Below are 21,190 nucleotides of genomic sequence, written 5' to 3'. Positions count from 1 at the left end.
TTGTATTGTGTACCTGAAACTAATATAACATTACATCTTAGTTATACTTGAATAAAAAAAAAAAAAGGAAAAAGAAACCTACAAAAACAAAAAAATTTGTTGACTTAAAAGGTTAGAAATCAATTTTTTTAATGGCCAACTTAAACCCTTCTTTGAGAGGCCAACTCTTTTTTTTAATGGCCAACTTAAACCCTTTCTGAGAAAAAGAGCTTGTTCTATGTTCTCTCCTGTTCTGTGTAGTTTTACACTGGGTTTCTAGAGTCGCGGCTTGACCTTTTGGTGGCTCTAAATTTGTTAATTCCAGTCTGAAACCAAAAACTTCCAGGTCTCAGGAGGTATCTACCAAATACTCTCTAAACCTCTCTTATTTTGATCCAGTTTTCCATAGTTGACTGAGACGCTTGACAGCTTGGGGTTTAGGGCTGTAGATATTTCTTTTTACATCAAAGATGAGATTTTCCTCTTATCTTTAATTTTTAAAATGTTTTTTTTATCTTGGGGCATCCAATGATGAAAATTTTCTGCTTCCCCAAAATCTTTCTTTCAGGGGCTTTATTCTTTTGGCAGAGTATGTAATACTTGGACAGTATTAAAAGCTGGGAAATAAAAGAAAAATTAATTCGATGGAATAGATATTGATAGACATTATTGCTAATCATACTCATTTCCAAGATCTATGAAAACTAGGATTGAGCGGGTAAAGTAATCCAAGTGGGCTTTTGAAGAAGTACTTTTCTGGATTTAAATACATAGTCCTCACTGTGTTCATAGCCATTGTGAAAACATGAACACACTATCTGCTTTCTGTTGGGAGTGTCTATTTTTTGGCTCTTGAAGCTGCTGCTTAGAACTTCATCATATCGTTTTGCTTGTTAAAGCCATCTGATAAAATAAGGAAAAATGCTCTTAGAAAAAGTTTGATATTTAAGGGGCGCCTGGGTGGCACAGTCGGTTAAGCGTCCGACTTCAGCCAGGTCACGATCTCGCGGTCCGGGAGTTCGAGCCCCGCGTCAGGCTCTGGGCTGATGGCTCAGAGCCTGGAGCCTGTTTCCGATTCTGTGTCTCCCTCTCTCTCTGCCCCTCCCCCGTTCATGCTCTGTCTCTCTCTGTCCCAAAAATAAATAAACGTTGAAAAAAAAAAATTAAAAAAAAAAAAAAAGAAAAAGTTTGATATTTAAGTGTAAAATGCAACTAACATGTCAACCTCCTGTCCCCATTTTTTCCCTTTGTAGTATGACTACGAATATGATGAGAACGGAGACAGAGTTGTTTTAGGAAAGGGCACTTACGGGATTGTCTACGCAGGCCGAGACCTGAGCAACCAAGTCAGAATTGCTATAAAGGAAATCCCAGAAAGAGATAGCAGGTACAGTACTTGTGGCTAATAAAAGCTGTTTTCACCATGTTCTGGGTTGTTGATGTCATCTTAGACAATATTTTGGTGATATTCTAACTAATGAAACTCTGTCTGAAAACTCCACTGTTTTAATCAGCCCCCCTGTGAGGTTTAGCTGCTTTATCACTCAGTGATTCAAGCACAACTCTCTGGTGGGGAAGATGGCCTCTCTTAGGTGACAAGGACAGAACTTTTAATGAGTAGAAAAGACGATGGCCTGTGTGAACTAGGCTCAGGTATGTCACAGAATGGTTGATTTATTAGACACATAGATGGGGAGTAAGCATGATCAGCAGTGGTTTGAACCAGAAGTTCTAGTGTCCAGTCCAGCATCTACAGAGCTTGGAAGTCATCCTCCATCAGTGGTAAGCTGACTAAACTGAGAAACCAACAGCTCTTTTTGGATCCATTGGAGAAGTGAGGTCACGGGCCAAGTCATTGCTCCCAAATTTGGAGAGACAGTCATGGGTTGGGGGGCATACTTGGTGAGTTTAGCCTCCAGGAGCCCTACTAGATCCTTACAGTAATATTGGAGAAAAATCTCTGTGTGCTTCCATCAGGGGGAAGGATGAGAGTAACAAGGCCCACCCTCAAAAAGACGATTTTTACCAGGGTCTAACCTATTAGACTGTTACCAGAGCCTAACTCCTGCCCACTGTAGCCATCCTGTCCCAGCTGAAGGCGGCAGGGGAAAGGGCAGGAGAGGCCTGCAAAGCATTTGTGAGGCTCATAGCCCAGTGGCACTGGCTCTCTAAGAAACTGATACCTAAGCATGAGACTATAAGAATGCCCTCCCAGAATTCCTTTTACCTAACACATCATGCCTGACTTCACAAAAATTACAAGGCATACTAAAAGGCACAAACACAGTTTGAAGAGACAGAATAAATATCAGAATCAGACTCAGATATGGCAGGGATGTTGGAATTATCAGACCAGGAATTTAAAACAACTTTAATATGCTAAGGGCTCTAATGGGTAGATAGCATGCAAAAACAGAGGGAGTGTAAGCAGAGATAGAAACCCTAAATAAGAATCAAAGGAAATGCTAGAGATGAAAAACAAGAACAAATGGGGCACCTGGGTGGCTCAGTCAGTTAAGAGTCTGACTCTTGATTTTGGCTCCAATTATGATCTCATGATTTGTGAATTTGAGCCCCACGTCGGGCTCTGCGCTGACAGTGCAGAACCTGCTTAGAATTCTCTCTCTCTCCTTCTCTCTCTGTTCCTCCCTCCCCCTCAAAATAAATAAATAAAAACTTTAAAATAAAATCACCTTTGTAACTTAAGTTTATTCAACCACCAGTGTACGTACACAAAGCACACCAACAAAGATCTTGTTCTATAGCAATGCATTTGGCATAAAGTGGGTTGTTTGAAAATACTTGCATGACAAGTGCTTCTCTTAAACACCTGGCACAGGGCCTCTTCTAGTTACCTACAAAAGAAAAAGTGAAGTCTATCATGTTATTGTGAGATACCACACACAAAGGTATTTCTATCTATGTGCCCTGGAGAGCTTTTGATGTTGCATGTAAAAAGATAGCAGTTAGAAAGGACAATTGCTATGATAATAGGATGCATGTGAATAATGCATGATCCAGCATTGGCCATCTGGAATGAAAGATCACAGCAATGCAAATCATTGCTTCTGTGTTTCATTTACACTTTAAAAACACTTTGTTAGAGAAGCAGAGTAGTTGTAGGATACAGGTGGTAGTGGATTCATAACCTATCCCAACTAGTTGTTAATTTCAGACTGACTTCCTCCTCTAACATTCTACACATGCCTGAACTATTTATTTAGATCAGTTATTCTCTACCCTGCTGCATATTAGAACGAACTGGGGAACTTTAAAAAATGCTTGATGCTCAGATCTTACCACCCCAAATTCTGGGGTGGGTCATATGCATTGATATTTTTTCAAAATCCTTCCAGATGAAATGTCTAGCCAAGGCTGGGAACCATTGGTTTAGATGGATATCGTGGGAATTTGACTCAGAGAAGGTGCTCTGGAAACACATGTGGACCAATACTTTTTCCAAGCTAAATCTATATAAGTATCTCTGATTACCTATACCATTTCTTCTTTCCATTGTCACAGCTAATTGAGAAGAAATAAGATTTTCTTATAATTTCCATAGATAAGCATTGCTTATCGACTTGAACGAGTTATAATTTCATGCTTATTCAGCGCTTGGCACTTACTCTTTCACTTAGAACTGCTGAGTGTTACCAATGAATTTCATATTGGAGAAGAGTTCTTACTCTTAGCTAGGATGAATCTTGACTATTATTGTAACTTTTAAGCCATCCTTTGGTTACTACATATTGGAGGGGATGGGGGAGTAGTGTATTTCCTTTTCCAGGATCTTAAATTTATTAATTTTTTTTTTCAGTTTTTAAGTTATTTTTAAAAGACAGAGAGAGACGGAGCACAAATAGGGGAGGGGCAGAGAGAGAAGGAGACACAGAATCCAAAGCAGGCTTCAGGCTCTGAGCTGTCAGCACAGAACCCGATGCAGGGCTCGAACTCACAAACCATGAAATCATGACCTGAGCCGAACTGACTGAACCACCCAGGCTCCCCTCCAGGATCTTACATTTAAAAGTTCATGATTGGTTTTCAATAGAAGGTCAAGGGGTGGGAGCCTCTTGGTTCATCATAAACTGAACTAATCACTTACTTCAGATTATTTAGTCATCTTGATGTCCTAAATCTGTAGAATAGACCCAATATTTGCTACTAATTTATCTTATGCATATCAAGAGCAATCTTATTAACTAGTGTTAATAAAAGGTTTAAACTTGATGGAAAAAGTAACTTTCTTACAAATGTCCTGAGAATCATAACCTAAGTATTTTTTTTCAGGAATTTTTATTTTATTTAATTTTTTTCAATATATGAAATTTATTGTCAAATTGGTTTCCATACAACACCCAGTGCTCATCCCAAAAGGTGCCCTCCTCAATACCCATCACCCACCCTCCCCTCCTCCCTCCCACCCCCCATCAACCCTCAGTTTGTTCTCAGTTTTTAAGAGTTTCTTATGCTTTGGCTCTCTCCCGCTCTAACCTCTTTTTTTTTTCCTTCCCCTCCCCCATGGGTTCTTGTTAAGTTTCTCAGGATCCACATAAGAGTGAAAACATATGGTATCTGTCTTTCTCTGTATGGGTTATTTCACTTATAACCTAAGTATTTTATTGGTTACACTCTATACCAGTATTTCTCATGTTGTCTCCCTCAGTTATCAATATGGAATTGTCTCTAACTGATAGCCTGCTAAGGGGTTTCAGTATAATACCTACCTCTATAGTTCCTAGACCAGTTCTAAAGAAAAATAAAATGAGTAAAAGATCTAAAGTACAAGTCAGTTTTTGGTTATTGTTGGCAGCATTCCGAGTAATATTTTACAGATTATAAAAGTTTAAATTAAATGAACTTGGATTTTTGTAACCTGCTAATTTGTAGTATATTCTGAAAAACTTCATGAAAATAGTATTATACAATACTAACCACTTCTAGAATTCGTTATTGGCATTCAAAAAAATCCATTCTGTTTATATGGATTTGCCATTGTAAGATCTAAGCATTTCTTTTTTTTAATATTTATTTATTTTTGAGAGACAGAGTGAGACAAAGTGAGAGTGGGGGAGAGGCAAAGAGAGAGAGAGGGAGACACAGGATTGGAAGCAGGCTCCAGGCTTTGAGCCGTCAGTACAGGGTCTGTCGCAGGGCTCGAACCCACTGACCGTGAGATCATGACCTGAGCTGAAGTCGGATGCTCAACCAACTGAACCACCCAGGCGCCCCAAGAGCTAAGCATTTCTTGCATATAGTACTGAAGCAGATTATGAGGCATCAGGTTTGTGGTTTATGTTTTAGTGGTTAGTGCCTTTCATACCTGTAACCTCCATTATAGAACAGAAAAAATATTAGGGCATAGCTTTGAGTCCCTAACACCCTACTGTAGTTAGTTATACAATAATCATATTAATATAATATAAATATATAATATAATATTAATATGCGAGACTGCTAAGAGTCTACAGGCTTTATAGTACTTCAAATAATCATCAAAAGGGTTTTTCTGTATGTTCCGGAAATACAAAACACTTTCATTGTATAATCTGATAAAGCAACACACATCAAGTACATGATTTTGAAGCCTGGTTTAATGCTGGTCTTTCAGCATGGAGGCCTGGTTAGGATGCAGTAAAAAAAAAAAAAAAAATCCTCATGTACTAGAACTGATAGACTCAATAAGATGAGGATTTTTGAGGAGCTCAAGGAGACAGGATTTAAATGGTTTTGTGTTTTCTACAGAAGAGTTGCTGGAGCTTCCAGTAAGTCCTAGAATGAAGATGAAAGTTCCTTGAAATTTTTATCTTCCTGGGCAAGAGCCTCCTCTAATAGTAGAGTTATGTTATGAGGCGAGTGGAATTGAAAGTCATTTAATATAGACAATGAGCTATGTAGGTGCGTTCAATTTTCCTGGGCTAATATCTGTCACTTATTAGCTTTCTTTAAGATCTTGGGTAGGTTCGTCATCCTCCTGGTGAATCAATTTCCTCATCTGTAAAATGGGCTTCTGAAAAGTACCTTCTGCTAGGGTTCTTGTGAGAAATGAGTACATACGGTAGGCTCAGATCAGTGCCTGACACATTTCCCCACAGACCCTACCCACTACCACTTCAACTTCCCAGAATTTATGTTATGAGAAATAAAGGCTTTAGATAGCCATATTTTACTTTACATATGGGCGTATATCTAGCTGATGTTTTCAATTTGTACTGCTTAAATGTATACACGAAAATCTGGCTACGTAATTAGCTCATCAACATTTTCACGTCTTTTAGATACTCCCAGCCCCTACATGAAGAAATAGCATTGCATAAGCATCTGAAGCATAAAAATATTGTCCAGTATCTGGGCTCTTTCAGTGAGAACGGTTTCATCAAAATCTTCATGGAGCAGGTCCCAGGAGGTAAGAGATGTTTTTCTTTTTTAAGAAATTATAAATTTGTAGGGGCTTGAAGAGGAGAACAAGTGAATGGGATTTATGAGTTTACACGTCTTATTTCGTCTAAGTTAAAAGAAAAATGAGATTATGTTCATTGCAGCATTGTTCACAGTAGCCAAGATATGGAAAGAACCTAAGTGTCCCATCACTGGATGAATGGATAAAGAAAATGTGTTTTGTATACATAATAGAATATTATTCAGTCATAAAAAAGAGTGAATCTTGCCATTTGCAACAACACAGATGGACTGTGAGGGCATTATGCTAAGTGAAATAAGTTATGCAGAAAAAGACAAAAACTATATGAGCTCTCTTACATGTGGAACTAAAAAAAAAAAACCCAGAGGCATCTGGGTGGCTCAGTCGGTTAAGTGTCTGACTCTTGATTTCTGCTCAGGTCATGACCTCATGGTTCATGAGTTCAAGCCCTGAGTAGGCAGAAAGTGCAGAGCCTGCTTGGGACTGTCTATCTCCTTCTCTCTGCCCCTCCCAAACTCCCAGGCCTTCTCTCTCTCTCTCCCCCTCTCTCTGCCCCTCCCCAACTCCCACGCCTGCTCACTCGCTCTCTCAAAATAAATAAACAAATACATAAAATCCCTGGGGCGCCTGGGTGGCTCAGTCGGTTAAGCGTCCGACTTCAGCTCAGGTCATGATCTCACGTCCGTGAGTTCAAGCCCCGCGTCAGGCTCTGTGCTGACCGCTCAGAGTCTGGAGCCTGTTTCCGATTCTGTGTCTCCCTCTCTCTCGGAACCCTCCCCCATTCATGTTCTGTCTCTCTCTGTCTCAAAAATAAATAAACGTTAAAAAATTTTTTTAAAAAAATACATAAAATCCCAAACAAACAAAGGAAACAAGTTCAAAAATAACAAAGAACAGACGCAGGGGATAGGGGTGGGCAAAATGGGTGAAGAAGGTCAAAAGGACCAAACTTCCAGTTATAAAATAAATTAGTCCTGGGGATGTAATGTACAGCCTGATGACTATAGTTAATAACACTGTATTGTGTATTTGAAAGTTGCTGAGATGTATATAAATATCGCAATGTATATAAATATCAAGTCATTATGTTTTACACCTGAAACTAATATAATGTTATATGTCGAATATACCTCAAAATTTTTTACAAATTTAGACATGTGACATCAGCTTGAAGTTTATTAGGCGGCAATACAAATATCCTGAACGATTTTAGTATCAATCATTGTGACCTAGATTAAAGTTAGGGACTGAGGAGCCTTTTATTTTGACCGTATTTGATAATGAGCATCTTCAGAGCAGGGACACTTTCCTATTCATACGTGAGCCCAGGTGTCTAATACTCCAGTTCCTGGGCCACCATGAATAACCAGAAAGTGTTAGCTTAAATTAATGTTACATTATTAACATGCTTTAAAGAACTCATTTCAATAAGAATTTATCCACTGTTTCTCCCTGCTTTGCAGGAAGTCTTTCAGCTCTCCTTCGTTCCAAATGGGGCCCATTGAAGGACAATGAGCAAACAATTGGCTTCTATACAAAGCAAATACTTGAAGGATTAAAATACCTCCATGACAATCAGATAGTCCATCGGGATATAAAGGTAGGATGCACGAGGATTCACGTTTGAAAGTTCCTTGGTGGGCAACTGGTTTCGTTTTCTTTTCTTTTTGCAAAAGTCATACTGTGTTATGAGTATTAATTTAGAATTGTGAATAAATAAATCGTAGAAATAGCAGAAATGGAAGATACTAACTCCTCCGCTCTGAGTCAGGTATTGGTACTCATGCCTTATCTCTTCTCCTCAAGGAATAAGCCTCTTAACTGTGTTCACCCAACAAAATTGAGCTTCCACTGCACCCCTGGCACTGTTTCAGGTGCTCTGGGGAGGGGGCAGCACAGCAGAACAAAACTGGACAGGATAAGGTCTCCGCCCCTGACGAGATCACAGGCTGGTTCATCTTGGTATCCTTGCCCTGAGTAGCTACTCAGTAAATATTTACTGCATCAATGGATGAATGATTGGGAGGGAAAATAAATAAGATCTTCTCTTCTCGCAAGTATCATATACTGATTGTTTGAACTAAAATTAAGTAACTTACTTGATTCTTCTTAAAAAGAGGAAATTCAGAACTAATACATTTCTGGCAAAGGTGGCACCGTGGAAAGGAAGTCAATATTACTATCCGCAGATCATCCCAGATCTCGTGATTTGCCATATCCCCAAATATTCCGGGAAAAGAAGTAAAATAACAGAAAATACAATGGGAAATCATGAATGTCGTGTTTGAACTTAATCACACACAGGTGACCCCTTCTGTTCACAAACCACAGCAAACTCTGACCAGGCAGGCGCCTTTTGACCTTGTGGCCTGAGTAGCACGTTGTGAAATGATAATATAGGCACAAAAATGGTGTCAAGAATTCACTCTTGAGGTTGACTGTAATGAAGACTACAGACTTAGTGGCCTCGTTTACTCTGGGGACACCGTTTCTTATTGGACTTACGAGCCAACAACAAACAGTACCGGAGGAAAGACTAGTTTTGATTCAAGTCTTTTGTTCTCTAGGGTGACAATGTGTTGATTAATACCTACAGTGGCGTTCTCAAGATCTCAGACTTCGGGACATCAAAGAGGCTTGCTGGCATTAACCCATGTACTGAAACTTTTACTGGTATGTTTTGGCAATGATGATACGGATCTTAATGTAATTAAAGAAATAATTGCTGCGTTAGAGCATAATGTGAGAGATAAAGTCCGTCTGGGTTCTCACAGACATTATTGCCAGTATCTTTTGATGCTCACTGAAAAATGTTACACAGAATTTGACCTGGCTCTTTTCTCATCTTGTATTTCTGTGACTTGCTCTGTCTCCTGGTTAATGCCACTGAAATGTTTTTTTAAACTCTCAATTTGTTTTTGTTTTCCCTTTTGTGTCATTACTCCTCTCCGGGTTGGCCTACAACCACTATAAGCCTTTATAAGATTTTTTTTTTTTTTTTTTTTTTTTTTTTTTACCCCAGCCTCTCTGTGACTCTTACTCATACCTTAATCTCTTCCCATTTGAACTATGAATTCCTAATCTGTTTACTCCCTGTGGCCTATTTCCTACTCACAACATAAATAACCGGTAGAATTTTCAATTCAGAAAGAGGAAGTGACTCATCAGCTCAGCACTGGGGTGGGGAAGAGAGCTTGCCTGAGAAATTAGGCAATCCAGCCACCAAGCTACCTCTAGAACAAAGTCCTGAGGTCGTGGAGACAAAGCGATTGCCAAAAAGCTAACAGTAGCCAAGAGGAAACCAAGGCTCAGAGAGATTAATGATTGCACCACAATTACAAGAGGAATTTCAACTCTGGTTCTTACCGCTCCATTCTGCTGATTCTCTTGAAGTGCTAAGTCCTTGTCATTATCATCAGAGAAAGAATAATTCAGCAAAAAAAAAAAAAAAAAAAAGTAATGAATAATCTGTGGTCTACTAGAAAGCAAAATGGCCAGGTATCCTCATTTTTGAATCCCATGAGGTAGGTGAGGAAATTGAGAGAGAGAAGAGAGATCACAGCCAGAAGTCACAACTGTTTGTAAGTGATAGAACTCAGATTTTTAATCTACCCTTTTCTCTTTGCTTTGATCTTGCTCTGGTCCATCTTTCTCCCCATGTTGCTCACGTATCTATTCCAGTAGCCTGGAAGAAGAAAAGGAGAGAGAGAGATTCTGTAAATTTTCTCCGAACATTCAGCCAACAACAGCTCTGACCCAGTTCCCACCCTCACAGCAATGGGTATTTCAGGGCACAGCATTAAACACAGTTAAAATGTATTTTTCTGAACAAAATTAATTCCATCCTGCTAGTAACTTTAAATGTGTTTCCATTTCTTTCCTCATACTCTCTCAATTTGGCAAGAGACGTTTTAGATGCTGCCAAGACTCAGTAACTTCTGACAGGAAATCCCTACTTTCAGAGGTTTTATTTGGGCAGGATGTTAATTTAATTATATCTTCTTGCTAATCTTAAAGACGTGTTTTTTGTTTTTTTGTTTTTTGTTTTTTGTTTTTTTAGTCCCCAAAAGAGTTTTAGTAAAGCAATCCTCCCAGAGCCCTTTGCTCTTCTCATGCTGGCTTCACATGAGTGACACACGTAACTAATGTGCCTGGTCTGTCTCCAGGGCTGGTCAAGAGGGCTTGGAGTGGGCACACCTTGATCTTCTCACCGGATAGGCCTCACCGCTGCTTGGTCAACCTCTGATGACCTGACTTGAAAGATATTGACCTGTTTCCACTTCTTGGTGATTTGGCGAGAGGGAAGGCAGCATCAACCAGGATTTATAGAGTGCTGGCAGTATACCTGCCTGCATTAAGCAGTTTACATACATGTTTCACTGAAATTCGTACATGGACCCTAATCCTTAAGTTATCAGTATCCCAGTTTATGATGAGAAATTAATGTTAAAAGAGGTCGAATAACTTGCCTGAGGTCACAGAGCTAGTAAGTAATAGAGCTAGGATTCAAACTAGACTTAACATGCCACATGGAATTCATTATCTTCTCCCCAAACCCGTTCTGCCCACACTGTTTCCCATCTCAGTTGATGGCCACCCAAGACCTAGAGTTGTCCGTGGTGCCTCTTTTCTCACACCCCGACCCAACCCGCAAAGAGACCTACTGGCTCTACCTTCAGGAGATGTCGAAAACTGGAACACTTCTCACTGCCTCCGCTGCTGCCTCCCTCATCTCCCACCTGCGTTACCTCCATAGCCTGTTCTCCCTGCTCCCACTCTTGCCTCCTACTTTCTATTCTTTTTTAAAATTTTTTTTTCAACGTTTATTTATTTTTGGGACAGAGAGAGACAGAGCATGAACGGGGGAGGGGCAGAGAGAGAGGGAGACACAGAATCCGAAACAGGCTCCAGGCTCTGAGCCATCAGCCCAGAGCCCGACGCGGGGCTCGAACTCACGGACCGCGAGATCGTGACCTGGCTGAAGTCGGACGCTTAACCGACTGCGCCACCCAGGCGCCCCTAAAGTGATTTTTTAAAACCTTGGAATGCAGATGTATAAGATCTGCGCTTTAGAGCTAATGCTCTCACTTTTTTCCGTAGGCTACTGTACAGATTGGCTTACATCTTCATTATCTGGCTCTGTAAATCTTTTTATATAAAATATTATGTGTCATGTGATTATGGAATAAAGAGAGCATATATGAATACATAACTAAGCCTGAGGGTTTTTTTTTTTTTTGGCACTTACTCTGTGGGGGATAATTAAGCACAATTGGCAGATAGAGCTCTTTGAAATATTATCTGATGAATAGAAACATTGCATAATGTATTGATATTACCTGAGTTGTCCAATTTTTAAAGTTCACTTTGTTGTTAACCAGTTGCAGTTTCTACTCAGATATTAGTATAACTTAAATTCTCACATCCATTCTTTTTTAGATCCAAGTACAAAAAAAAAAAAAAAACCAATCACTATAGCTTATCAGCTATAGATGAAGAGAAATCCTAGCGGTTTTCTACTAAGGGTAGGGGATTTGAAGAGTGAAGAGTGGTATTACCTTATTCTTGGCTAGGTGAAATGCTTCCCTCCAATAATGTTGCCGATTTAAGCTCACAGTACGCATGTACAATTGTATGTGAACTTGAACGTGAGCTACTGCCACATAATGAGGAGAGCTGGTGGGTAACCTGGCCAGATGACAATACTAGACAAAGATAATATACTTTCATTTGGTTTTATGAACAGCAGCCAGTTTCTAGCCTGTGTTGGTGGGTTTCACGGGAACAACTTAGAGGAGTTGTGCCTAGCAGTTTCATCTGTAAATCATGCATGAGGCATTCATAAAAGGTGTCTGTATTTATCAGGTTGTCTGTCAGTTTGGTTATGAATCAGAAAATACTGAAGTAGCTCTTTTAGCAACTGCCTCAGGATTGGAGATAATTGAATGTGGCATCTTGGATGAGTTCCTGTTTGCTGATTATATCATTTGTAGGAGTATATCAGTAGCAGGGGATGTGGCAATAATCTGTTCCTGTTCACACTCCTGATTCATTGTTGGATTTGGGGGAATCAATCTAGGGTCTCTGAGAAGCCAAGCCAGCCTCTTGTTTGAGCCACTTGAGATAACCACAGTTGAGTGTTTATCTGGGATAGACCAGACTAAACCTAGAACCAAGTGTTCTTGACTCCCCATTCAATGCTCTTGCCATCCTACCACACTCTTCAACTCTCTGATTCCACATAGCCTTTTAAATCTCCTATGTTTCGTTGTATTCTTCTTCACATTGTGTCTGGTGATTTGTCTGTACTAATGGCTCAAGACCTGTCTTTGATCTGTTAAACCTGTTATTCCATGGACCACAGGCATGCAGCAGAAGCCATATATATTTGATTTACAGAATAGAGTGCACGAGAAATGGTTTACATTACTTTTAACAATGGCTTTCAGAATCTTTCATGCTTTCATGATTTAGAGATAAGAATCAAGACAGAAGAATTAATCATTCAATTTAGATACTGAGAAATACATCGGGGGACCTGGGTGGCTCAGTCTGTTGGGCATCCGACTTCAGCTCAGGTCATCTTACGGTTCGTGGGTTTGAGCCCCCATCGGGGCTGGGGCCTGGAGCCTGCTTCAGATTTTGTGTCTCTTCTCTCTCCACCCCACCCCTGCTTGCACTCTCTCTTTTTCTGTCTCTCAAAAATAAATGAATGTTAAAAAAACTTTATAAAAAAAAGAAATTGAGAAATATAGATCTAGAAAAAATGGATGAATGGCCTAGAATTTTTCTGGAAAGATTAGAAGTATACATAATAGGAATCTTTGTGTATTTGAAAAACTAATTGCAAAAAATGTGTGTTGATATATTCTCTGTTGTTCTCAAATGACTAATTGTTAGAAGTTTCTAAGAGGCCCCAATAAAGTGATACCTCATTTATACTCTAGTATCTAGATGACAAAGCATCTATTCATGACCAGATCACATTGGCAAACTATTCTTATATCCCTGATAAAATCCATTATGACAACTGTTATTTCCATTTTTATTAATGACCAAGAAAAATGGAACACAAAAAAATGAGATATTGGGGCACCTGGGTGGTTCAGTTGGTTAAGCATCCAACTCTTGATTTCAGTTCAGGTTATGATTTCACAGTTCCTGAGTTCAAGCCCTATGTCAGGCTTCCTGCTCTCTCTCTCTTTCTCTCTCTCTCTCTCTCTCTCTCTGCCCCTCCTCCTCTTGCACTCTCTCTTTCTCTCTCAAAATAAAATAGGCATAAAAAAAAGATGAGGGGCACCTGAGTGGCTCAGTGGGTTAAGCATCTGACTCTGGTTCAGGTCATGATCTCATGGTCATGGGATCAAGCTCTGCATCAGGCTCTGTGCTGAGAGTGCAGAACCTGATTGGGATTCTCTCTCTCTCTGCCTCTTTCTCTGCCACCTCCCCTGCTCCTGCTTTCTCTCTCTCTCTCAAAATAAATAAACTTAAAACAAGAAAAGTTGAGATACTAAGACCTGAATCATGCTTTTAAAGTTGTCTTATGTATGTAGACAGTTAAAGCTGTCATTAGATATTCATGTGTTTTCTAAAGTAGAAGTGTGTTTGGATTACCCCCAGGTACCCTTCAGTATATGGCACCAGAAATCATAGACAAAGGACCAAGAGGCTACGGGAAAGCAGCAGACATTTGGTCTTTGGGCTGCACGATCATCGAAATGGCCACAGGGAAACCACCTTTTTATGAACTGGGAGAACCACAAGCAGCTATGTTCAAGGTCACATTTCAAATGTCTTAAATGTCTTGAAAACCACTGGATAAAGCTATTAGATGTTCCATGTGTCTATATGATAATTTTTTTAGGCCAAAGGAGAGGAGCGTAGGTAAGCACATTAAATGTGCTCACAAAGTTCATTAAAGTTCATGAAGATTCACATCCCTCAGAGTCAATGTGTGTGCCTCACACTGAGGATCTGTCTGTCTCTCCCTGCCTTAGTTTTCTCAGCTATAAAGTGAGATTCCATGTAAGTTCCTCTGATGCCTTTTCACAATGCAACATAAATAACATACTACTTTATGGAAGATGCTTTAAGCTCTTTGGGAAATAGTCTGAAAATCTTCCATGGAAGGAGATTTTAAAGACTTTTTTTATTCATTTAAATATTAAATCAAAGCAATATTTCCCTCCTCTATCAGAAGAGTTTAGAAGCCCCATTAAGAAAGGGGTGGGCATAATTGCTACTTTGAGGACGTCAATCATATTCTTACGTAGCGACTCTTCTAGTCTGTTTATTTGCCCTCTCCTGGAAGTGGGAAGCAGCCCACCTCCCAGAACAGGAAGCACCAAATATGGAAATAGGGCTGAGAAAGCCCAGGGGCCACTGCTTCAGAATTCAGGGACTGAGCAAAGCAGTGACCAGTTCTGAGTCCCTTCAGTCCCCACCTGCCCTTACCTGCCACGCTGCCAAGCCCAAGATTTAAACTGAGAACTTGTTTCCCAAGGAGTAGAGCTCAAGTCTGTCGTTCTGTAAGGCAGAGAACTTCTGGTAAGTTGTTATCTCTTTCCCTGCCGCTGACGATGTTTCTAGCGACTTGCCTCCCGTGATGAGCCCTGTGTGACCTACCTTCCGCTTTTGTGTAAAGGTTGCCTCACTTTAAGCTTGAAGGTGATCTGATGGGTTACTGCTGATACAGAAATGAGTAGTGCAACCAAACGAGAAGGGCGGTGAGAGCTGCTAAGAGAGCTGCCCTTCTTGACATAAATGAATGTCTTTCTCTTCTTGGTCAGTCTTTCAACTTTTCACCCATCTCTAGGAGTTCCCTCTGAAATGCTGCTCTCTTCCCCATCGGTGCAGGGATTATTATACAATATGCATTAAATGAGATAATATAGACTCGAGCACTGATTTACAGTGTTTGAACGTAGGCTCCAACACTGTCAAACTCTTTGGGGACATTGGGCAAATGACTTAAACTTCTTGTACCTCATTTTCCTCATCTATAAAATGGGTATAAAAAAGGTACCTATCTAATAAAGGTTTTTTGAGACATATATGAGATAATACATGCAAAGCACTTAGAATAGTGTCTGACATATAGTAAAGGCTATATAATTAACCATAAATAACTGTATATTATTATCTATATAATAATTCACTTCTATAAGCTATATAGTAACAAAAAATATTTCCTTAGAACATTTTCTTTACTAATACATCAAAACATTACTGAAAAAATTTAGAATGACAGCGATGAGAAGAAAATTCTAATTGTTATAAAAATTCTGTTTGTTTAATTTTAAAATATTTAAAAATATCTCTATATATGAGCAATTTGGGGCAGGAAAAATATTCACAAATCATGGCATAGGGGAAAGAACACAGGCTTTAAGCCAAAAAAATTAAGGTTTCGATCCCAGATCTCTGTTTCTGTAACATGTAACCTCACCCCTCTGAGCCTCATTTTCCTCTTTGATGTGACAGGGATAATATTTAATCCATTGGGTTGTTGGGAGTATTCAGTGGAACTTATAAATCAAAAAACCAAACACGATTCCTGGCCTATAGCTATTAGGACCAACACAATGGTCTCAATTACAGGTATCTTTCTTGCATGCCAGTGTGCTACTGTGTTCTAAAACTTTGAGGACTGAATTATTACTTCATTATGCTGTCTACTGTCTTAACATGATTGCTCTGTGTGTGTCATTGATGAGGTTACAAAAGCACTCTGGAAACTTCCCATAACCTAGAGAAAAAAACATCCTATCTCGCTTTGAGAAAAGGCATGAGTTTGTAGGAAGTATATGGTAAAGGACTTTGTTGTGCTAGGGGACCAAGTTTTGGATCCTGGAGCTCATGTGATGAGAGGGTCACTCAGAAGTTACCTTGTGCTGTGTCTTAGGTGGGAATGTTTAAAGTCCACCCAGAGATCCCAGAGTCCATGTCCGCAGAGGCCAAGGCATTCATATTGAAATGTTTTGAACCGGACCCTGACAAGAGAGCCTGTGCTAACGACTTGCTTATTGACGAGTTCTTAAAAGTTTCAAGCAAAAAGAAGAAGACGCAACCTAAGCTTTCAGGTATGTGGTTGCATTGAGGAGGATGTGAGGCAGAGTCACTAAACCCTCAGCCTTAAAGGTAGATTTTTCCAGAAGTAAGGTAATCTGTTATAGATAGGTATCACTGGAAATTCGTGTAAACGTTAGCTGAGTGTTCTCAGACGTTCAGTTTTGGTATCAGGAAGCTGTTTACCATCGATTTCACAAACGCCAGGGCCTCCTACATAATAGTCTTTCATCACCTGGTTAGTAGGTAGGTAGTATATCAGTAGCTATAGCATTCTGGCATCACTGATACAATGGTTACAGCATAATAGGGGTGAAATACAGCTTTTTAGAGCTAAAACTTTAAATCACCACTGATGAGCTATAGGGCTATTATGGAGCTGTTAAAACTTCCAAGCCATCCAGATAATATGTTCTTTTAATTTTAGTCAGTGGAAAATACCTGTTGCCTCTTACAGAATATTGTTTGGAATAACTACTACCCGCCCTCTGCAAGAAAAAAAAAATAGAGAAGAGAAGATTGTCAGTTACTTAAAAAAAAAAAAAGCAGTGTGAAAATATACACTGTCTCTTGCAATAGTTTCCATAGCTTATTTCAGAAAGGAAAGGCAAGTAAATGATCCATTTGTTATTGGCATTTTTGTGCTTATTTGGGATGAGTGTAGATGGGTTGAATGTTTGGAAAGGACATTGATCCCTTTTCAAGCACTTTTTCATTATTTCTGTTTAACAACAAAGCCAACATGTGTTCATGTTGCTGTTTGCTCTTCTTTCCACAGCCCTCTCAGCTGGATCAAATGGTGAGTTCGTTTTTATATTTTGCCCACCGAGCCAAAGCTTGGTGCGTCGTGCGATATAAGCTCTAGATTTCCCATTAAAAAGCCTCATCCTCTGCTTTTTGCCTCCATGTGAGGCTCCTGGGTAGCAAGGATATGTGCAGCTGAAGCCTGGCTGGGCCATTCCTTCAGAAACCCCTCTTCTCCCCCAGAAAGCAAAAACAGATGTGCTAACCTAATTAACAGCTAAAATCCCGCTTGGGATTGTTCTTAGGTGTGACCAAGAACTTCATGACTCCTGTTAATTAAAACTATAAACTATAACCTGGCCTAGTTCTCCTAAATGAACACAGCTGCAGGACTCTTCCTTCCCCAGGTGTTTTTATAGGTCATACACTGTTTCTGTCCAGAGGATAAGTCACGGCTTTCCTGGAGGGGCCCCTACATCCAATAGCTGTACTCGGCTTCCCCTCAAAAGGGGGATGGGAGGATGGTGGTGAGGAGGGTCTCCTTCCCCCTTAGGGAGACATGACTTGTCCAATACCGGACTGCTCTCCCTTTGCCACACATAGACCCAGAGAATTAAGTAAGTCATTTTAACCTAATACGCACTTACTGTGCATTCACTGTGTGCCCAAGAAATGTGCTAGGCCCTGAATATATAAGGATGACAAAAGCATAGTTCCTGACTTTAAGGAGCTGTTATTCTTAGAGGGGAGATGCATAAGGAATAAATCAACAACACCGTAGTATAATTTAGTCAGTACAGAGAGGGTTGTAAAGGGGGACAGAGTGATTGACGTCAGTCTATGAAAGTGGTTCCAAGGAAGACTTTCTAGTGAGGCAACCCCCGATGAATAAGGATGAACTTGAGTTTAACAGGTGGCTGGGGAGTGGGGAGCCAGATGAGGTCAGTCCTAGCCTGAGTTAATGCAGTGTGTGTGAAACCCCATGGTGTGAAGGGAGCAGGACGTGGCTCAGAACTGCTGGTACTTAAAATACATGGGGAAGAGAAGAAGCTGGAGGTGGTAAAGCAGGGTCATATCCCAAAGGGCTCCACGTGAGAATTAGCAAAGAGGAGTGGAGAACCGGAGAAAGACTGTAATCTGGAACTAAAAGCAAGGGGTCTATAATTCTATGATAATAGAAACGTCCTATGTCTACACTGCCTGATCGTTAGCCACTACCAGTGATGTTAGCTTTAAGAGCTTGATGTCTAATAGCAATGAAGACTGTGCTCCCAAGCCTTGAGTCCGTATTTGGCCAAGCTAGCCACTGTTTTGTCCATTCTGCCATCTATTCCTGTAAATACGAAGTGAAACAAAGCACACGAGAGATCTCAACAGCCACCGGAAATGTCTCTCGAAAGCAGTCCTGTGTTTGGGGCCCCCGACAAACCTTTCTCTTCTTAGACAACCTTACTATTACCAGCAAGTAAGAGGTTACCCTTTTGCTTTCTGCTGTAGCAGCACTTCCTAAAATATAGTCCGTGAAATGCTGGGTCCATGAGCTGTTCCAGAAAAATGGGAATTCCATGGTCAAGTAAATTTGGGAAATAGCGCATGTGAGCACTTTCCCCTGCCATGTATTTTCAGTGTACCAATTTGCACGTCTCTATACATTGAAATAAGGAATTGTGGTGTTAAATTGGTAAGCTCAGAGCAGCTCTTCTTAGCTTCGTCTCAGTTCCTACCTTCTAGTAATTCAGCAGTGTAACAAATTCAGTGACAGCAGGTGGGTCAACCAATTCATCCTTGAGAGATTTTCTAGTTGCTGATCGGTGAGATGGTTTCCCCAGAGATGAACTATCCCCAGAAGCTGTATATACTTCTCTTCTTCCTCTCTACAGCTGGAACCAAAGCCAGGTACCTCTCTAACACCTGCTTTCTTCACCTGAGCTACAAGGGGGCTAGAATAATAGAATGGCCCTGCATGACAGTTTTGATATAATCAAGGGGTAGGACATGTCCTACCTGCAAGATTCTGTGATTAAGGAAGCTCCTGGATACGGCTGGAAAACCCTTTTCCTAAGACTCAGCAGCTTGGAAGAGCTTCCCAGTGATAGGGCAGTACATTTTCAGAGAAATATCACTTTCTGCTATGTAATGGGATTTTTTTTTTCATCTTCTGAATCATCACTAATTGTGTCATTAGGTAAATCAAGCTCTTGGCTATACAGTGTTACCACCTGTTGAATATTTGCTTGTGAAAAGTGTTTTTTATCACGTGTATTTTTCTGATTATAAACATAATACATGTTTATTGAAGAAGGTTTTAAAATTTTGGAAAAATGAAAGAAAATCACAATCACCCCAAATCACATCTTGTGGAAATAACTACCATTAATAATATGCGTTCTTTGGTATATTTTCTTACAGTTATATATATAACAGAATAAAACACACACACACACACACACACATATATACATGGAATCATAAGGAATAGAGTCTGGTAATAGTTGGAGGAAGGGAAGGAAGAAAAGAAAGAAAAGGTCTGTCTGGCTTTCCTATGTTTGTAAATCAGATGAGTGCTTCTCAAACACGTCCATCTGTCTGATCATTGTCATGGTCTACCGCCACCCCCCTTGCTGCGAATCATTATTGATTTGCAGTCACAGCAGACAGAGTCGAGAGGCCACTTGACCACTTGCTGACTGACCATCCCATGTCTTTGATACTGGGGCAGTTGTTGATTCAGCCCAGCCCAAGACGAATTAGGTAAAAAAGGGATTCTAGGCAACAGTGGCTTTCCTTTTTTATAATTTTATATCTGCCTTCTTTAGTAAGGCCTTTTGTAGTATTGGGACACTTGTTAGGGAAGGATGATTCTGGCAAAAATTACTTTCTTTAAAATCAATATTTGATGATATGTTGACAATTCCTACTGTGCCAGGTCAGTCTCCTCCAAAATAAAAGCCCATGTTCACTATGGACTCACAGTACCTGAGAACTGGGAAAGACATAAGAGATCACATAGTCTAATGGTTTCCACAATTCGTGTTTGGCAAAGAACCCTTTTTCATATGAATCCTTAAACAGAACCCTGATATATAAGACTGATAGAGCACATCTGTTTTGGGCAAAACAGGTTTGGAACTTGTGTTCTAGAATCACAGAATCCTACTCACTCAACCCAACTAAGGCAGCCCCAAGATGCTAAGGTGGACCCTTAAGCCTGTGAGGAACATGGTTTAAAAAATAGGAATCTGGAGGTACCTCGGTGCTCAGTCAGTTGAGCATCTGACTTTGGCTCAGGTCATGATCTCGCAGTTCATGAGTTTGAGCCCCACATAGGGCTGGCTGCCGTCAGCCTGTCAGTGCAGAACTCACTTCAGATACTCTGTCCCCTTCTCTCTGCCTTGCCCCTGCTTATGCTCTCCCCCCCAAAAAAATTAAATAAAAAATATGAATTTGGTCCTTTATTTATAGACATGAGAACTGAGACCCTTAAATTGCCTTCCTAATGTCTGGCAGGTGGTCAATAGAAATGAGGAGATTGGAACCCAGGACCTCTGGGTCTGGTGCTTCTTCTACTTTTTCACAGCCCTGACGTATTCCTTTCAGGGCCTGGGAGACCTTGACCTTGCCCACCCTCCCAACCCCCCCAGGGATTGGACATGGAGCACGGGGAGAAATTAGGATCCATGACCGTCCTCTTAGGTAGCATAATTTTACTAGTCATTGCAGTGCCACACTTGACAATGAATATTGTTCTCTTTTGGTGCGTGTTTAGTATGTGTAAATTTTTTTTTCAATGTTTATTTACTTTTGAGAGAGAGAGAGAGACAGAGACCGAGTGCAAGTGGGGAGGAGCGGAGAGACAGGGAGACACAGAATCCGAAGCGGGCTCCAGGCTCCGAGCTGTCAGCACAGAGCCCAGCCTGACGCGGGGCTCGAACTCACGGACCATGAGATCATGCCCTGGGCTGAAGTTGGACGCTTACC

The 21,190-nt window shown here is 40.4% G+C and overlaps 1 protein-coding gene across 2 annotated transcripts in view; it reads left to right on the top strand.

Moving 5' to 3' along the window:
* Positions 1–21,190, top strand: part of MAP3K5 (mitogen-activated protein kinase kinase kinase 5) — a 209,222-nt gene that overhangs the window by 159,702 nt on the left and 28,330 nt on the right. For both annotated transcript variants that reach the window (XM_043593084.1, XM_043593085.1), the window contains exons 15-21: positions 1,233–1,366; positions 6,258–6,385; positions 7,864–8,000; positions 8,968–9,073; positions 14,021–14,178; positions 16,305–16,482; positions 17,247–17,267. In XM_043593084.1, coding sequence (XP_043449019.1) covers positions 1,233–1,366; positions 6,258–6,385; positions 7,864–8,000; positions 8,968–9,073; positions 14,021–14,178; positions 16,305–16,482; positions 17,247–17,267 — 862 coding nt within the window. The remainder of the gene's footprint in view (positions 1–1,232; positions 1,367–6,257; positions 6,386–7,863; positions 8,001–8,967; positions 9,074–14,020; positions 14,179–16,304; positions 16,483–17,246; positions 17,268–21,190) is intronic.

The sequence above is a fragment of the Prionailurus bengalensis genome, chromosome B2 (genome assembly GCF_016509475.1).
Source record: "Prionailurus bengalensis isolate Pbe53 chromosome B2, Fcat_Pben_1.1_paternal_pri, whole genome shotgun sequence".
Taxonomy (NCBI): domain Eukaryota; kingdom Metazoa; phylum Chordata; class Mammalia; order Carnivora; family Felidae; genus Prionailurus; species Prionailurus bengalensis.
This window is presented reverse-complemented; position numbering and strand designations above follow the sequence as displayed.